This window comes from Aspergillus terreus, genomic scaffold (assembly GCF_000149615.1).
Source record: "Aspergillus terreus NIH2624 scaffold_6 genomic scaffold, whole genome shotgun sequence".
In the NCBI taxonomy this organism is placed as follows: domain Eukaryota; kingdom Fungi; phylum Ascomycota; class Eurotiomycetes; order Eurotiales; family Aspergillaceae; genus Aspergillus; species Aspergillus terreus.
Window position 1 is genome coordinate 497,411 of NT_165929.1, and position 16,934 is coordinate 514,344.

The following is a 16,934-nucleotide window of genomic DNA, read 5'->3' on the forward strand; positions in this document are numbered from 1 at the left end:
GCCTGTGCGAGAGCCCTCAGCGGTCCGGATAGGAGAAATAGAAGAGGAGAGGGTCTGGGTGCGGGCGGAAGGCCAGCCTGTCGCTCCCGTGGGATGGACTATCGAGGTCCGGTGCTCAGGAGGAGTCCACGTTTGACAGCCGGAGTTCTTGTCTCACTTGTTGAGGCAGGTTTTATTGCGAGCTCGAGAGCTCTGCGTAGGGTGGTTTACTTTGAGACCTTCAACACGTCGGTGAATTGTTTTGTCTGCAGCGGATCGACATCTGGGAATAAACCCGGGTCTATATTTGGTGGCCACCGCTGGAAGTTGTGGTGCCACTGTTGACCTTGAGAGCCATGGATGGCTCACGCGCCCCTTGCTCCTTGACTTGAGATCGCATGTCGGAGTATCGTGGTATATGGTCCGTCATGTCACCTCTGACTAGGAGTATGTAAGCAGTATACTTGTGATGTCGCTGTAGAGAGCAACCAATTACCTACAAGCACCAGAGGTCAGTTGATGTCGCACAGGAACGTTGTCACTCCATAGGTTAGGCGCGATATAGTGAAAAAGCATAACAATGGCACATACGTTGTTGATTAGTCACTGGTGGTAGTTAGGAGGTACTCTCCAACATGGTGGAAGAATAGAGGTGAATGTCAGTTGTCACATGCAGACCTGTGTGTGATGGGCAACGTCATTGGGCACAGTCACTGACAAAAAGATAATATTGACATTGACAAGACCCAGGACGAAGACCTTGGCTATGATGGAACGCAGATCTGAAAGCAGGCCCTGTAGCGTGGTAACTGGCTGGAAATGAGCTGCCCTATGTGGTCTCTACAAGTGAGATCTGGCACGGACCGAAATTGGAAAACAGAAAGCAGAGTACTTTTGGCATCCAAATCATTCTGGTCATTCTAGGCCGTCAGGAGAACGGATATTCGAGACTACCTACCTACGATCGCGATGGCAGCTAGCCTTCTAGAACGAACAACCCCGAACTCCACCCATTGTTTCAGGCCGGAAACTAGAGCCGAATACATATAAGTCCCGGCTTTTTTCGGGCCTGGGGAAGGAATTTAAGGCAGATTCAATCTGAGACCTTCTTTGAACGCCCAGGCGTGATCATCGGTCGGCTGCAGATCGAAGCATGTCAGAACCGGTCTACATTAACTAACTGGGGTTAGAGCTGGACGATGGTATGGCTCACATCAACGAAAGGAGAGAGCCACTAGATAAGAGAGAAAACGTCTGGCGTGCATAAACCCGAAGGACAGCCGATGTAGAGGCTCCCAACGCAGATGCGCCCAAACCAACATATCCAGAAGGAGACCGCGGACGAGGCTTTGGGTGAGACATGGCGTGAACCTTAAGGAGGCGGATACCTGCGTGACGCGAATTAAGGCCCAGAGCAAACATGGTTCGGTAACCGGGATGGACGTCAAATGGCTTAGCTTGGAGTCTAGTCAGTGTGATTTTGGTTCATGGTTTGCTTTAGTGGATGATCAATATAAGTTCACCCTTAGATCTAGACCTCATGACAGATGTTATTATGACAAACAGAATATTTGATATTAGTTTTGTTATTATTGATCCCAACAGAAAAAGCAACGAGTGAACACAATTAGGGGCAAATCGTACTCCGTACTAATGTCCGCCACTAAGCACCTAGGTACCTACCTAGGTACTCTGTAGGTATATCGATAGGTCTAGTACTAAGTTACCCTGCTGGAGTTCTCCTGAAGGGCCCTCGTCCATTACCCTGTTGGGCAAGTGGACGGGGCACGTGCCCCCGCCGTGACCTAGCCTGCTTGTTCCCATCGAGTCTAGCGTGTTCTTGGCGGGAATCCAAATAGATCACCCTCTCTCGATTCTATTCAGATTGGTCAACTCCTCCTCCCCCTGTGATTTCATCTCGCAACCCACCACACTTTACCTTATTTTCTGCCTACATACCTAGTAGACGCCTCGTTAGCCACTATGGGTCTGTCTCTCGACTCTCCTTATCCCCGTTACTAATTGGCTGTCTGTCCACCATGCAATCCTTCCCCCTTGTCCAAGGTTACTAGAGGATTCACGCTGCATCCCGCGGACACATCCTGCACAACATCCTCCCCCACCGCCCTCTCCCAACCAATCTTCTCTATTCCATCCTGGTCGACTCTGTGGCCGGTGCCCGATGGATCGATACATTGATCGTCTGCCAATGATATGTGATTATCTCCTTTTCCAGCGGGATGCATCTCCTATTTCAGCCAACTAGCCTCCTGCACGCCTGGGCGATTATTCAGCCACAGGGCGCATCTACTGGCCAAATAAATCCTTGACCGGAATCATAAAAAAAAAAAAGTATCCGTCAAAGAGGAAAGAGACAGGGTAGAAACAGAAAAGAACAGAGGATCGCTGCACCCAGCTGACGAACCAGGTTCACGATGACCCAGAATGCAATGGATGGTCCAACTTTGGTGGTCTTACTCCCCGGCCTCAGTGGGCCCCAAAGGTCGATTCTGGAAAAAGCATGCTGTGTACCTACCGAATACACACCTGTCCACTGTACAATACCTGATACATGGCGGGTAGGTGTACCAGAGGGGGAAAAGGTCCATTGTCTCCGGAAGCCTCGTTTGATCACCAGTTTGAAAGTCACCGATTCAGGAAATAGAGAGAAGGGGCTAGGTAGTGATGCCCCTCCGCCCTCTTTGACAGTCGGCTGCAGATGCTTCTGTCGGTGAGCCAACGGGGCACCGTCCGAACAGCAAGCGGTTGGAATTTAGCCGTCGATCGCCTGATCTCTCATTCATGCAAGACCCAGGTGCTCGTGCCTCGAACGCTGGAGAGTTTCTTTGGGACGAGCCCGACAGGCGTCATGTCTGGAACATGGATTCTTTTGATGGGTCCACGGCCCCTGCCTCGCAGCTGCATCGAGCCTTCTTCCCCGGAGGTCAGCATTATTGGCCGCCTGAAGGGGCCCATTTTCATCCCAGGAGTCAGTCTCTTGTCATGCGACTGGATCTGCACGGGATGACCGGGGGCGACGATCGTCGCGACTAATTATTCTAGTGCCCATCTTATTTTTGTTTCCCTCCTGCAGTCTCCCGCTGGGCCGGGTGTGCACGCTCCGACAGCTGACTTGGCCGGTAAATATTCTGTATAGAACGAAACCGGCGTGGGCGCTGCTCGGTCCTCGGGCAGTTTGCTAGGTCGAATCGGCCAGTCTAGCACCCAGCGATGGAGATCAGTCCACTGGAAACCAGGCATTCAGAGAGTTTGCGCCGTTCCGGCTCTGTCAGGAGTTGGATCAGATGGATGTAACATTGGTACCTCTTGACCAATGCCGTTCGCCTTGGGATGTTCTGACATTGCCCGAGTTGCCTCGCGCGATTTCTTTCGGTTTCAATTTTCCATGACAGTCTATGCCCCCGGGCTGTCCATCAGAACGAAGATCAGGGAGATCAATCAATCATTTCCCCCATCCACGAGAAAATTATGAGAATTTATTTTAGATTTGCTTCTAAAATCATGATCAAAATCATTAATAATGATAATAATAATAATAACAGTCCCTAGTAAGAGTGATCGCTCCTAGCGGGCCTAATCCAACCCATTGGCTCCTGGAGTCCCGCTAGGCTGCTGTCACCCTTTTGTAGTAGTAGTTCCTGTGAACTTAACTTTCTCCTTTTCTTTCTTTTTATTGTATTATTATTTCCTAATTGCTATTATTATTTCTATCTCTCATGCATCTGTGGGTGCCGCGATTTCTCTGGCCCTGACATGGTCACTCTTTCACGAGAGCTCGTGGCAAGAGTGGTATTCGCCTTCAAGCTTAATTTGGCAACTGGGAGCTGTCAAGGCTTGTGCGCAACGACATTCTGCAGGTAATTCCGTCGCAGATTACCAGGGTGTGTTTACTGGGCGTAAAGGGGCCAGGCTAGCAACGGAGGCAGGCGTTGCGGCTGTGGGTAAGAACCAACTGACATGAGAAATGCCCTCCATCTCTCTCTGTGGGAAGCAATATCAATCAAGCGATTCCCTCGACCGTGACCCAGGGCTTCTTCCTCCTGTTTTGTCCTCCGCGTACACTCTTTCTTTCTCCCGGGAGATGAGCCAGCCTGCTTCCATCCTGGTTCCCTCTGTTGAGACCGATTCGCCTCTTATCACATCGTGACGAGACAGTCGGATACCAGATCGACCGCTGCGGACTTATACGCAGCGTGACTGCACAGTATCACTCGTTTCTGATTCTACTTGCCATCCGACGATTCTCATCACATACTACCATCTCAGTAAGTTGCACTTCGATTCCTTCTCCCGATGGTTCTGTTCGATCCCATATCTTTATGACATTCTTCTCCTCGTCTTGAACGATCTTTTGCTTTGCCCCTCTGCTCCTCTACCCGGGTACTATATACTTGCCATATACCACTGAAACCCTTCCCATCTTGCTGCAGCACTTACATACACTAATACACCCCACTGGCTCTCGCATCCATCCTGCCAGGACGCCGAAAAAGAAGGCTCCCTGACTTCTATGTTTACTTTTTTTGACTTTTCTGACGCTCTTATTTTCCCCTCTGTTTTGGCTTCTCTTGACTAGCTGTTGACCCCCCACTTCTGCTTCCTGCCACCTGGAAGATCGACTTTCTTTCGCTTCAAGCCTTTGTCCACACTAGCCGCTTTCTTTGTTCATGTTACCCGGTCCCGCGAGGAGGGTACCTTTCGGTCTCTCAATCCTTGTGGCGCTTGCGACCCTTCCCCGATAGGCTGACTCGGAAATTGACGACGAGCTTCCAGTATCACGATTCTATAATAGAAGGCTCTAAGACGCAGGCTTGTCCGAACAAACGCGGGCACCTCCCCTGTTGCTCTTCCCCGGCTGCGCGACAGGGTTCAATGAGCAGACAGTCCCCACGTTCTGAGCGACTCATTGCCACCCTCACAAATCCCTGACCCAAAAGCCTAGTGCTCCTCTGGGTGCGCGCCCATCCTCAGCTTCGGCCGATCGCTCCAAAGCCCGACTTTTCCTGTACCTAGGAATACGGGCCTTCTGTGGGTTGAACGCACCAATGAACCAATGTGAGTAATTGTCTTTTGTCCTCTCTTCCTTCGGATGGTCTTCTCTCCGGTCTTCTTCCTGTCGGCAGGGGTCCGCATGCCAGCGTCAAGTCTGATAGACGACGACAATATCTGGGGGCCGCTAAGCGCCCCATTCATGCGTCTCCAATCTCCCCTCCCTGGTTACACAACCCTGGAATTCTCCATTGCCTATAAGGGTATGATGTCAAGGAGTTTCTTACCCTGGCCTGACCGGGATGGGGTCCCTATTTCATTTCAGACTGACGGAAGGAGGCTGGACAGAAGTCTGTGCCTTGTTTATCTTTTGCATTATCTTCCCCGGTGGTTTTCAATCCATCCCATTTCTTTTTGATTCCAGATACTACATCTTGATCAACCCAACACAGACACACACACTCACTCACTCACTCACATACACACTCACTCATTGACGGCCACTCGGAACAGCAACGCTTTCACAAAACACATTCCCTATGGATGGTCCGATCACCACCGACAGCGACTATACGGGGACACCACGACAATTTTCAGGGCCAATCGGCTTTTCCATGGATGACGAGGACGGAAATCGAAGCAGAAGCACGGTGGGACATCCTCTGGCACAGCCGGTGTCGATACCTGCAAGCAACGGCCTGCGATACAACACACAGCAGCCGGCGATGCAAAATCTCCCGTAAGTTGTCTGTTCTATTGGAGGCAGTTCTTTGTTGCTCCACTCCACCTGCAGCCACTAGTTGACGCTCTCCCTTCCTCGACGGATTATTATGATTATTATTATTATTCTCATTATTGTGATCTTTCGACAGAGTGCATGTTTTCTTTATTTCTCGAATTGTCTTACACTACTTGTCTCTCTCTCTCTCACACTCACTCTCTCTCCGTCCAACTTCCTGCTACTTGCATGCACCCCACCCGGCGCTTTCCTGGCCATCCTATTGAGCTCTTCAACATGCCCTATGCCATTTTTCTCCCTTGCCATAAATCCTCTTTTGCGGTCCCGGGAAATGAGCACCGATTTTTATCTCTCCTCCATGTTGGGTCGACAATGCATGGCTAACCCAGGGCTGGTCCTCACAGCTACGCGACCTCCCCCACGATTCTCATGAGTCCGTCTGATTCTTGCTCTGGTTTGTACCTTGTCCTCTTCCGTCTCATCTTGGCGTGACCGGCCTGACATGTACCAGAGCCGTTCTCGCCTACCTCCGCCTCGATTTATTCCCACTCCCCGGGGCTGTCATACGATAGAATGTCAGATTTTAGGTCTCATCGGGTACCTCCTCTGTAAGTCCTTCTCGTTGTCCGTATTTTCGTTTTCTTGGATTCTGTGGCGCTCTGCCCGTGTCTTCGCCCGATTAATCATGGTTTCGACATAGCCAACCACCCTCGGGGATGTCAACCGGCGTACAATCACACAATGCGGCTGTTACTGGAAGTACCAGTCTCTTGACCAGGAATGATGGATATCCAGCATCCTATCTACACCGGAACACATTCCCGTCCTTGAGCAACCTTGGCGATATGTCGAGGATCTCTCCGTACTCGACCTCCAGAACTATGGACAGTTCGATGGATCGGTCACAGAGCTACTTATTTGGTCCATCTGGAAATATGCTGCTCGATCCAGGACCCCGCCTCACACAACCCACGACCGATGCGCCACCTTTCTATGAAACTAATGTCCTTCATTCCATCGTTGCGGGTAACCAAACGATCAAGCCGGAGATCCAGGCCAAGATACACAAAGGCTTCTTTCTCGTCGATGATAAATGGACCTGCTACCGGCGCAACTACTTTTCTGTCTCATGTTCCTTCTCCTTGCATCCGTGGACCCATGCCCCTCTTTACCTCAAGTTTTCCGATCAAAGCACTGAACGCATCTTGGCCTTTTCCATGTCCATCTCGGCGATTGTCAACGAACAACATGGAGAGATCAGGGAATTGGTTCAACACACACCCAAACGCGATAAACAGTCAGAGAGGAAACCAGCCAAGGTCATCTTACAACCATGCCAAGCACCGCCTCTGGTCTTGGGTCATAGTACAGCGTCCAACGCCGCCCAGCATGGGTTTTCCTTGAGCTCAGCCACGGCATTGGGGCTCGACTACAACACCTCGTACAGCGCGCCCCCACCCACGCAGCCCCCGACTCAACACACCTTTGAGCGGATCCAATTCCAAAAGGCTACCGCCAACAATGGCAAGCGTCGGGCGCAGCAGCAATATTACAATCTGGTGGTCGAGCTCTATGCGGAAATTGCCAATCCCGTCGGCGGGTCGGAAACCCAATGGATCAAAATCGCCCGAAGGCCGTCTCATCCAATGGTCGTCCGTGGTCGCTCGCCGGGCCATTACAAAGATAGCCGGCGCGATAGTTCGACGAGCATGGGGCCCGATGGGAGCAATGGGGGCTCCGGCGATGGCAGCGGTGGCACTGTCCTACCCCCCGGCATCGGGCCTGCTGCACGGTCTCACTTGACCCTGATGTCGTACGACTCGTCGCACCGCGGCGGGCCTCACTATGGTCGGCCAGATTACCATCAAATGACAGCGTCGGACCAGTCCTCCATGAGCGAGAGTCCGCATGTATCGTCATCGTCGTCCTCCACCTTTGATATTAGCGTTCTCAATGACTCGATGGACCCGATGGATTCCATTAAGCCGTCGCCCAGTATGGAATCATACCAGGATGCCGGGTTCGGGATGATGGAAGACAGGAAAGCCAGCCATCAGTATCGCGGTCCACTGCACCAGTTCGAGTACGATGCTGTTTCCAAAGACGCGGAGCAACACAACACCAGCTTTCCTGAGCAATTCGATTCGATGATTAACATGATCCCCACCGAACAAAGGGATTCGCATTTTCTGAAACAGCCCTCTCGAATCCCTGGCATGTATCATTCTGGCCCGGGTGGCTACGATCCGGTCTACTCCACTCGCGGCGAGGATGGTCGGTTCCCGAGCTCCCAAAGCCTGTGTGCTTGAGCTCATTTCATTCTCTATCATTTCCTTTTTTTCATATTATTTCATCATTTTGGATATGCGAGAGGAAGCGAAAAAAACATGATGTTTTTGTTTAAATCTACTCAAATGATGTTGGAAAATCTGGGTCATAATGTGCAGAATAGATTTGGATTTGCTCTACGAAAGCGAAAAGCTAAAATAGCATGGTGAAACCATCCGTTATATTTCATGTGTCTCATGTCTCATCTTTTCTTTTCTTTGCTTTTATTTTTCTTCTTGGATATTTCTCCCTCATCCGTTGTGCTCGCCCTGGTTCCTCCGGAAGGAAGGGAAAGATATGTTTTAGATCAGGTCACCCAAAATTGATCTACAGATAGCCGCCGAGAGCTGAGTTGCAGATACGATGATGTTCATATAAAATGACCAATTAAGCGACAACGCCCTATACGGCGCCTGCTTTGGCCGCAAGCGTGAAGAACCCCCGATGAAGACTGGCTGGCGTTGAAACATCGACTAACTCACGATTGGCCCTTACTGGGGCCCAATTTCTCCGGAGCGCCTGGATCGGCTGTCAATGATGTTGTGACACGACAACGAGGCATGGAGGCTAGGTTCGCTCCGCCGCTAGCATGTACAGTAAGTTATCCCTTCCTTCGATCGAGTGATCCTTTCGGTCTCGATTTTTTTTTTTTTTTTAAAAAAGCACAGATTCTTCCGCTCCAACAGTGCTTGTCGACGTGGTCTGGGTCAAGACACCGCCTCTGAGGGCATGGAGTAAAGAGATGCCGGATCCCTGCACCGGACAAAGATAGCATAAGATACCTACACCGTCTCTCCTCCGCAGAAAATCACACATAAACAATAATCGATAATCGCTCAGGACGAAAAGTCCGATGCCGAGCACGCTAGCAAGGGGATAATCCGGGCAAATCAATCATCATTAATTTTGTCGCAGACCACAGCTGACGGTCGCAGCGGCCGCCGGCAGGAATCCATCCCCTTTAGGCGCGCCCCCCCCCCCTTTGTGGTTTGCTCGGCCGACTCTCTCACCTCCTTTGGTCGACGCCACCTTTGTTGGGCCGGCTGCCTGCCGCACCACCCCTATTGATCCTTCTGATTGCCTTTGGGCCCAGGGAGGCCCTATCTCCGCGCATGCACGCGGTGTCCGGTCTGCCTTGCCCCCCTCACAGCGTTCTGACAGCGAACGGCAATGGGATGACCGCGCGTCAGAAAGTTTCTCTGTATGGTTGGACAGGGTTGTCGTCGAAAGGAAGATCGAACTAGCAGGAAAGATCGCCAATGAACCTCAGATGATCGACGTGTGGTACGTTAGCGTGATGGTTAGTCTCAGCGCTAAGAGAATAGATTGATGTTATTTCTGTCATCTCGATCGGGTTAGTCTGGGCTGTCACGGACCCTTCGGGGCTAGCTTCCTTGGGACTAGGCGGGCTGGTACGGCACGTTCCGATCATTCCATCCAGAAACCGACCTACCTACCTTACCGAGGTTGGTACTTCACTCGATCTCTCTTGACTGACTCAGTCTCTCGACCACCATCCCCAGAGCCACACGACTGGTTTCGTCTTAGACATTCCATTCCATCCCCTGCTGACCGGGTCAAGTACACATGCACTGTGGAATGAGCCACCTACTTCATTCCCCACATCCACTTCAAACGCTTCAGCTTGTATTAACCTGCGTCTATTACAGCATGCTTTCGACCATTCGTTTGGCAATGCATTCCCCTCAAGCAGCTCAGACCTGCCCAAATCACTGAAACCGCCGTCCTGCTGGGTGCGGACAGTCACCTCGTGCAGTGACTATCGCCCACTACATATGCACGTCGTACAAGGAAGGGGGCTGAAGAGCGATTGGGCCGAAGGGTGCCAGCCACAACAGATCTGCTCCTGACAGTCGACATGGTTGTTTTTGAAAGCCAGCCAACTGGGACGATGATCTCCTGTTGGAAGACTCCCGAGCATGGCCGGCACGCCGCCGTATCCAATCTGCGTCCAGCTCCACCCCACCACTACAATGCATCGTTGAATGGACAGACACCCTCGCTGCCTGCAGTCCACTCTTAGGGTCCAAATCAGCATCTCTGACATGGCTTCGGGGTATGGGGCTTCCCTCCCGGAACAGATGGATCGCAGTGCAGGGATCCACCGTCAGCTCGGGAAGACCTGATCTTCCGCATCGTCAGATGAAGCCCACCAGGAATCTCTCAGCCTCATTCATCTGATTGCAGGGGCTCACATTTCCAGTGTTAAGGTCAGCACTAAGTCGCATGGGTCGCATGAATCCCTGGCCCGAAAGCCAACGTGCACAGCCGTTCAGCTACAGAGTTATTGCCATTCAATCCACCCCCTCGCTCTTCGTCGCTTTCTTATCTCCGTGGCTATTCCATTTTCGTACTGGGGAAAGTATCCCCCGCGGAAAGTCTTTGTTCCCAATCTACCACTCCTAGTCAGAAAAGGCCCAATCGAAAGCACCCACTATCCAGCCTTGTCGATCCAACCGTGTTTTTGTCCCGTCATCCTGACACCTGCGCTGCGGTCGCACGAAACGGTTTCCGGGCCCTCCTTTCATGCCAAAAACAAACTTCTGACAACCCGCAACAGACACGCGACAGGAAGACGAGAAATCACACGGGAATCAACAACCCCGGCTCAACGTCCCGCGCGAGCCTTCCCTGTAAGCGCTACGCCCCGCCGAATTTGTCTGCCTATTTGCGCCATATCCCCGTAGTCATGTAGGCTGCTCGCTTGTCCCTCCCGCCAATCGCCGCATGTCCGTAGCCCGCGGCGTCCACTGAGCGTTGCACAAGACAGCAGACTCAGCCCCGCCCTCGTTGCAGAGAAGAGAAAGACTGCCCGACGAACAACTAATTCATTCAATCATCCTTCCATCCTCGCCGTGCGCACCCAACACCACCCGTCAATTGCCACCCTTATCCACCCGGGACACGCGAATCGCCAACTTGCGATCCAATTCCTCCTGCTCCTCCTTCGTCGGCGTCATGCCCATGGCGTTTTCCACCTGTGGAGTCATCCAGAGTCCAATCGAGGCCCACGCCATGACCCCGACGCCAAACAGCGCGCGCGTTTTTGGCGACAGCGAACGGTAGGAACTGCGGTAGTGGAGGTCAGTCGCGCCTCTTGAGGAGTGATCGGATGGGCGTTTGGTACCTCCAGAAGGTCATGTTGGGTCCGCGGTTGCCGTGGGGTTGTCTTATGGTCTGTTTGTCGATCGGATTGCAAGCTGGACTTCAGCTCTGGGTAGAATCGGGTGATGGCTGACTGGACGAAAGTGGTTAGTGCGTATGCCCCGGGCAGGAATCTTCACCGCTTTGAGTATTCTGCCTGCCCTAACAAGACATCATATTGCTTGGTCTTCATGGACTTGGATCCAGCAGTGCATCTGGTGATGCCCTCAGTGATGGGGATCTGGGGTTCGTGACTAGGATGGATTGAATGGCATGGTTTGGTATACGAAGTTTAGGAACTTTACGCATGTAACCATTCCAGCATCGGTCACCACTCGTTTGTTGTTGATGTCCGTTTGATGTCGGTGACCATCCCACAGTAGTTACAGGGTAGTATTGTGATGGATAAGTAACTCAGATATTCACTATTTAATCAGAGGCTTACTGTATATATAGACCGACCTCATCCTCCCATCTCCAGATCCTCTCCATCTTCCTTTCTCACCCTGAGCGGTGGGGAAACTGCAGCATCATCTTCACGGCATATACCATTGGTCTTATATATATATGACCCCTACATGTACACTCATGCAGTTATACTATCATACGTTCTTTGAATCGTCCACAGATTTATAGAGACCAGTTATATCCCAACAATCAGCCTGAAGACGAGGAGGACGACCCATGGCTCTGTCCCTGTGATGCCTCCAACACCTGACTGCTGTCATGGACGGCGAGTCTGTCTGCCGCCTTTGCGCCCCGTTTGCAGACGTACTTGGAGTTCCACTATACCTTCTACTCAGTACGTCCAGTCCCTGCCTACCTTTTAGCTGGGCTACACCCGTGGGAGAGCGAAAGTACATGGCTAACCTGCTGAGTTACAAGACCTGCTCTGCTGCACGCAGGACTGCGCACAGGCACTGGGCCAAATCAGCCAGGTATTCCAGGTGCACCAGTGCCAGTTATCTCGACAACGCCGCGATTGTCCGCCTCCAAAGCCTTGGCTGGGCAGTGCGCGATCTGACGAGGATTTTCTCAGCTACGCCACGAGAGCCATAGCACGCGGGGCTTGGCCGCCGATGGCCTTGTACTTGGGTACCAAAGAAGAGGCGGACGAGTGGGAGAGACCACCGCACAGGACTGCCGAATTCCTCTGTGGATATGCGGACGCTATCGTTATCTGGCATCTACTTGCGAACCCCCCTACCTGCGCACTATGACGCTCGCCGCTCGGCACGGTGCCCAGCAGGCGACCCTGGTGGTGAGACTTGGAGGCGTCTCATCGCGAATAATGTCGATGATACTGGACCTCTGAACGCACGGAAGGAGGAAGCTCAGGTTTCTCAAGTAAGCACGGGGCATGACACATTACGGCATGTCTGAGCTAATGCGGAGCAGGCGCCGTGACGACGGATATCATGTCGCGGCCTCTCAGGCAGTGCAGTGGGACGCATATGCTACCCAAAGGGAGTCAGTGCCAAAGAATGCTTTCTCTACCTCGCATTGGTGGCCGTCGACGAAGGGGAAGCCAGGTTCCCCTTCGTCTATATACCTGATTTATTTACTTCTGCCAGAGCCATGAGGCATGCTGTGACCGCGAAGCTTTGAGAACAGTTTACTTCCCACATTGCCTTTGCTCTGATGGCGGTAAGGTGTTGAACGCTCCTCCGTATTCAGCTTGTTCTTCCAGGCTAATCTAGATTCCCAGCGTCCCACACCACTGCGATCTCGCCGATGCTATACTTTGGCCTCCGGACACAGACAAACTCGAAGAATTGCCGCTTCAGAGTCTCGGCGTCGATACCCAGGTTCTTCTCATGCATTGAGAAGAAAAGCCAAATCGGGCATTCTCGTCCATAGCCGCGCGGCAGCTGTCGCTGTGATGTATCGACTGTCCGGTGCATCCAGAACCTTGGACTACGACAACAAAAAGCTCATGCGTCTTCGGGGTAGAGCCAACTTATAAGCGTGTTATTTGCGGGGTACGTGGTTTCATCTATGTCCGCGGTGATGTCCTGCTAACACAGTTGTTAATCAGTATGCAGGGATGAACCGATGTCTCCCTCCAACGCACTCAAACAACCCTCCCCATATGTTTGAGCCACACGCTACAACCTTACCAGACATACGTGGTCTACTATATACCCTCAGCGAACCAAGTGAATGGAGAAGCAAAAGGTCGAATATTTGCCAGCTGTATGTACAGAAGCCACATCCACCCCATGAAGTCATCCTGCTGACGCCCCCGGTTGCACAGACCTTAACTACTGGCATTCACCATAGTCCTAGCAGACAGCCCAGCTTTCCATTGCCACCTCAGCATGCCATTGATACCATCGACCCGTCTGTGCTTATGCCAGCCTGGCTATCCTATGGATAAGATGATTTGGATACTGGTGTGCAAGCTGGTGCGGATAGTACTGCACCTTTCCCCGACCCGGGGCCTTCGATCGTGAGTCCCCCCGAGTGATGGTGAGCCGAGGCTGCCGAGCTAAGCTTACCTATCGGCGCAATTATACAGCGGTTCCGTTCCCTCTACCCGGCCTTTCTCTATGCCAGGCATCCGGACGCCAAGAGGTTGTGGACAAGCTTCCAGATGCTTGATACCGGTGACGAATCTGTTAGGCTCCAGTCCGCACCCGTCTCCCGCCCCGCCTCGAGCACATTTCCGAGCAGGTTGCTGGCTTGAATTATCAGCTCTTCCGCGTCCAGCAGCCCTTCGTCCTAGTCGACACGACAGAGTCCTTGGAGGCCCGCGACGACCGCCATCAGCGCTACAACACAGACCACCGTCTCTTCGGGATCTATCTGCTCCGTCGCCTTCTAGAGGCCCAACTGGTGCATCCAGCGGACGTTACCTACCTCGACCCCTGCACCGCCTAATGCAACGCCATTCGCGCGACGCTCAGCACCCTTCAGTCACAGGAGCTGACTGTAGGATTTGGCCGTGTCCCCGTCAAGACGATTAGTTCCTTTTAGAGCGGCGAGGCCCCTGGTATATTCTTCGATACGACCGCTACGAACAGGCCTAGCTTCCTTAAGCAGCGCGGTTGTCTGAACGTGGCGCTCAGCCGGGCGCGAGCGGCGATGTATGTCATCGTCAATATCAAGAAGTGGAATAAGGCGAAGGAGAGTTCGCGTGGTTGCTACATCGGGCTAATTATCGACTACTTTGTTCGCTCAAAATATCGTCATATCGACTTTATCTTGTTCCTATCGGTCCTTCACCCTTCGTCAGGCCGACCCCCAAAAGGGAGATATAGCACCTTGACGCACTTAGGCTGGACTACACTGAAGGGCGACACACGATGGACCTTCCGCCTTCTGCATCGCGTCAGAGGAATTCTCGGGACATTTGCATCGGCTACAGACTTGTGCCTCGTGCTTGTGGACTGGCTGGGGCGTGTTTTGCTCCCTGCGTCACAGGTCGGGACGCTCCGGACAGCGCACAATCTTGTAGGTCGTGTCAAGTGAGTTCTTTGATGTTTTGTTCACGTGTGATAGCTTCGTGAAAGTGAACAAAGACTGGCTAAAGAACGAGCCAGCCAGATGCCTTAACTGGGCCTACACAGGCTCATCCAACAGGAAGGTTCCCATTATCAACGAATCCAGAACACTCAACAAAGCCTACGACAATCTTCCAAGCTACCATCGGGAAACCAGGCCCCCGTTAATCGAGGTTCAAGATATTGATAGCTTGAACCTGAACACAACCCGCTGCAATCTCCATTACGGAACGACTACTCGCGCGGCCGACGTGGGCGCCCCCATGGTCGCGCCACAGGAGGCCAGTCAGCCTCATCGAATGAGGCCCAGGAGGGCGGCTCCTGCGTCGCAGCAGGCGCAGCAGCGCCAGGAGCTGTCCCAAGTGATAGCATTCCTCACTCGGGCCCAACGCAAGCCGCGTGCCCTGAGGGACCTGGGCACCATGAGGGCATGGGCCTAGAAGGGGAGAATAATGTGGCAGGGCCACAGTGGGAGAATGATCACTTGCCATCAGCTCAAGCAACTCATCTTACCATCGTGTCCTCGTGAGTCTCTGACCTCTGCAACTGGAAGCTAGACTGTCTAACGAGCTCTTGTAGGAGCTAATCGCTGGGTTTGAACGGTCCGTGCTCCACCGCGTAAAGGAATCGTCCTTCCTCGGGCCTCTGGGTCAACTATGCTGTAAGTACTCATGTCCCATCCCACGCCATTTGCTCAAGTTCTGCCTTCTCACTAACTGACATATAGTACCGCCTTTCTACACTTTCAGACGGTTCCCCATGTCTCTCACATTCAAAGAGAAGCAGCAGAAACATGATCAATGGAGACTTGGTCCAGATGGGATATGCGAGTGATCAAGGTCATGAGAGCTCTGATGATGGCAATGATGAGATGCGCAGCTAGGTAGTCTCGACAGATGCCTTATTGAGCCTACAAAAACAGGCTCATCTAGAGATTCACGCTAGTAAGCCAGTACACCATCACAGTCGACAATCTCCAAGTTGCCATCGGGAAAAGATATTGATGGCTTGAAACAGGGAACAAGCCCGCTGCAACTTTCATTCCGAACTTCGATATTCTCTTTTGCAGAGGCATCCATTACCCTGGCCTAACAAGACCTTACTGCAGCGAGAACTCTCCAGTTGGGAATCCAGTTGGGAATTGGTGGCACCCTGAGACTGTATTTAGAAGCATACAAGCACATGATATATCCACAAACCCTATTCAGATCAATATACTCAGCCTCATATCCCAAAACTCACCTCGAAAGAAGATTCATCTCGGGCAAAGCTTGCTCTACGAAGCATCTGACCACCAGACACCCACCCACGTCACCGCCGCTGCATCTCGTAACCCAGAAACACTTCCAATCAGTCCTGGAAACACGGAAGTCATATGGTATCATGCGGTGGCGGTTCGTATTCAGTCGAGCCTGGAACATATCAAGACCAATTAGACCTGTAATTAATATACCGGCTGAGACACGTCGAATGCTTCCTCCCAACTATCATACGAGCACTATATATAGACCACTCCGACATATAAAACCCACCCTCATACTCCCCCAGAACCCGCATACACTCACCACCACCCCTCTCCTACGAAACAATCCACAATGCTCCTCAAACTCCACTCACTCCTCTTCTTCCTCCCCCTACTAACCCCCCTCCACGCCGCCGAAACCGCCGCACCCGCAACAAAAGACTCCACCATCTACCGCAGCACCGTCAGCTGCCCGGCCTGCCCAGACCGCAACTGCTACAAATGCACCCTCGGCCACAATGACACCCTCGTCGCCAACACGGGCGGGCTCGCCTACCTCCGCTGGCTGGTGGGGTTCGATCTGCCGGCCGGCGTGCGACCCGCCGCCGTCACGGCCTGCACGGTGCAGTTCCCCGCGTTCGTGGCGCCCGTGTCCGCGGCGTTCAACGTGACCGTGTCGTCGGCTGTGTCGGCGGACTGGGATGAGGATACGGTGAGCGGCGAGAATGCGCCCGATGCCGGGGCCGTGTTGAGTACCGTGCAGGTGGCTGCGGGGGCGAATCTGCCGGCGTTGGATGCGACGGGGGCGTGTCGCGGGGCGAGCGAGGATGGGGCCTTTTCGATTTATGTTGGGACGGTGTTTGGGCGGATGGAGGTTTGGTCGAAGGATTCAGGGAATCCGGCGATTTTACATGTGTCTTATGATGATGGGGTTTGTTCGGCGTAGGGTACGTGATGATATCAA

At 52.6% G+C, this 16,934-nt stretch overlaps 3 protein-coding genes across 3 annotated transcripts; all 3 read left to right on the top strand.

Annotated features, from left to right (window-relative positions):
• Positions 1-6,663: 6,663 nt before the first annotated feature.
• ATEG_04426 (NDT80 / PhoG like DNA-binding family protein) lies at positions 6,664-8,037 on the top strand (the record flags this gene model as incomplete). The annotated part of the gene is made up of 1 exon (XM_001213604.1): positions 6,664-8,037. The coding sequence occupies one exon, from the start codon at positions 6,664-6,666 to the stop codon at positions 8,035-8,037; it is 1,374 nt and encodes a 457-aa protein (XP_001213604.1).
• A 6,271-nt stretch (positions 8,038-14,308) lies between these two features.
• On the top strand, positions 14,309-15,524 carry ATEG_04427 (uncharacterized protein; the record flags this gene model as incomplete). The annotated part of the gene is made up of 3 exons (XM_001213605.1): positions 14,309-14,677; positions 14,918-15,252; positions 15,455-15,524. 3 exons carry the CDS (start codon positions 14,309-14,311, stop codon positions 15,522-15,524), a joined length of 774 nt encoding a protein of 257 aa, XP_001213605.1.
• Positions 15,525-16,322: 798 nt separating this feature from the next.
• ATEG_04428 (uncharacterized protein) lies at positions 16,323-16,916 on the top strand (the record flags this gene model as incomplete). Its single annotated transcript, XM_001213606.1, has 1 exon — positions 16,323-16,916. One exon carries the CDS (start codon positions 16,323-16,325, stop codon positions 16,914-16,916), a length of 594 nt encoding a protein of 197 aa, XP_001213606.1.
• Positions 16,917-16,934: the final 18 nt, after the last annotated feature.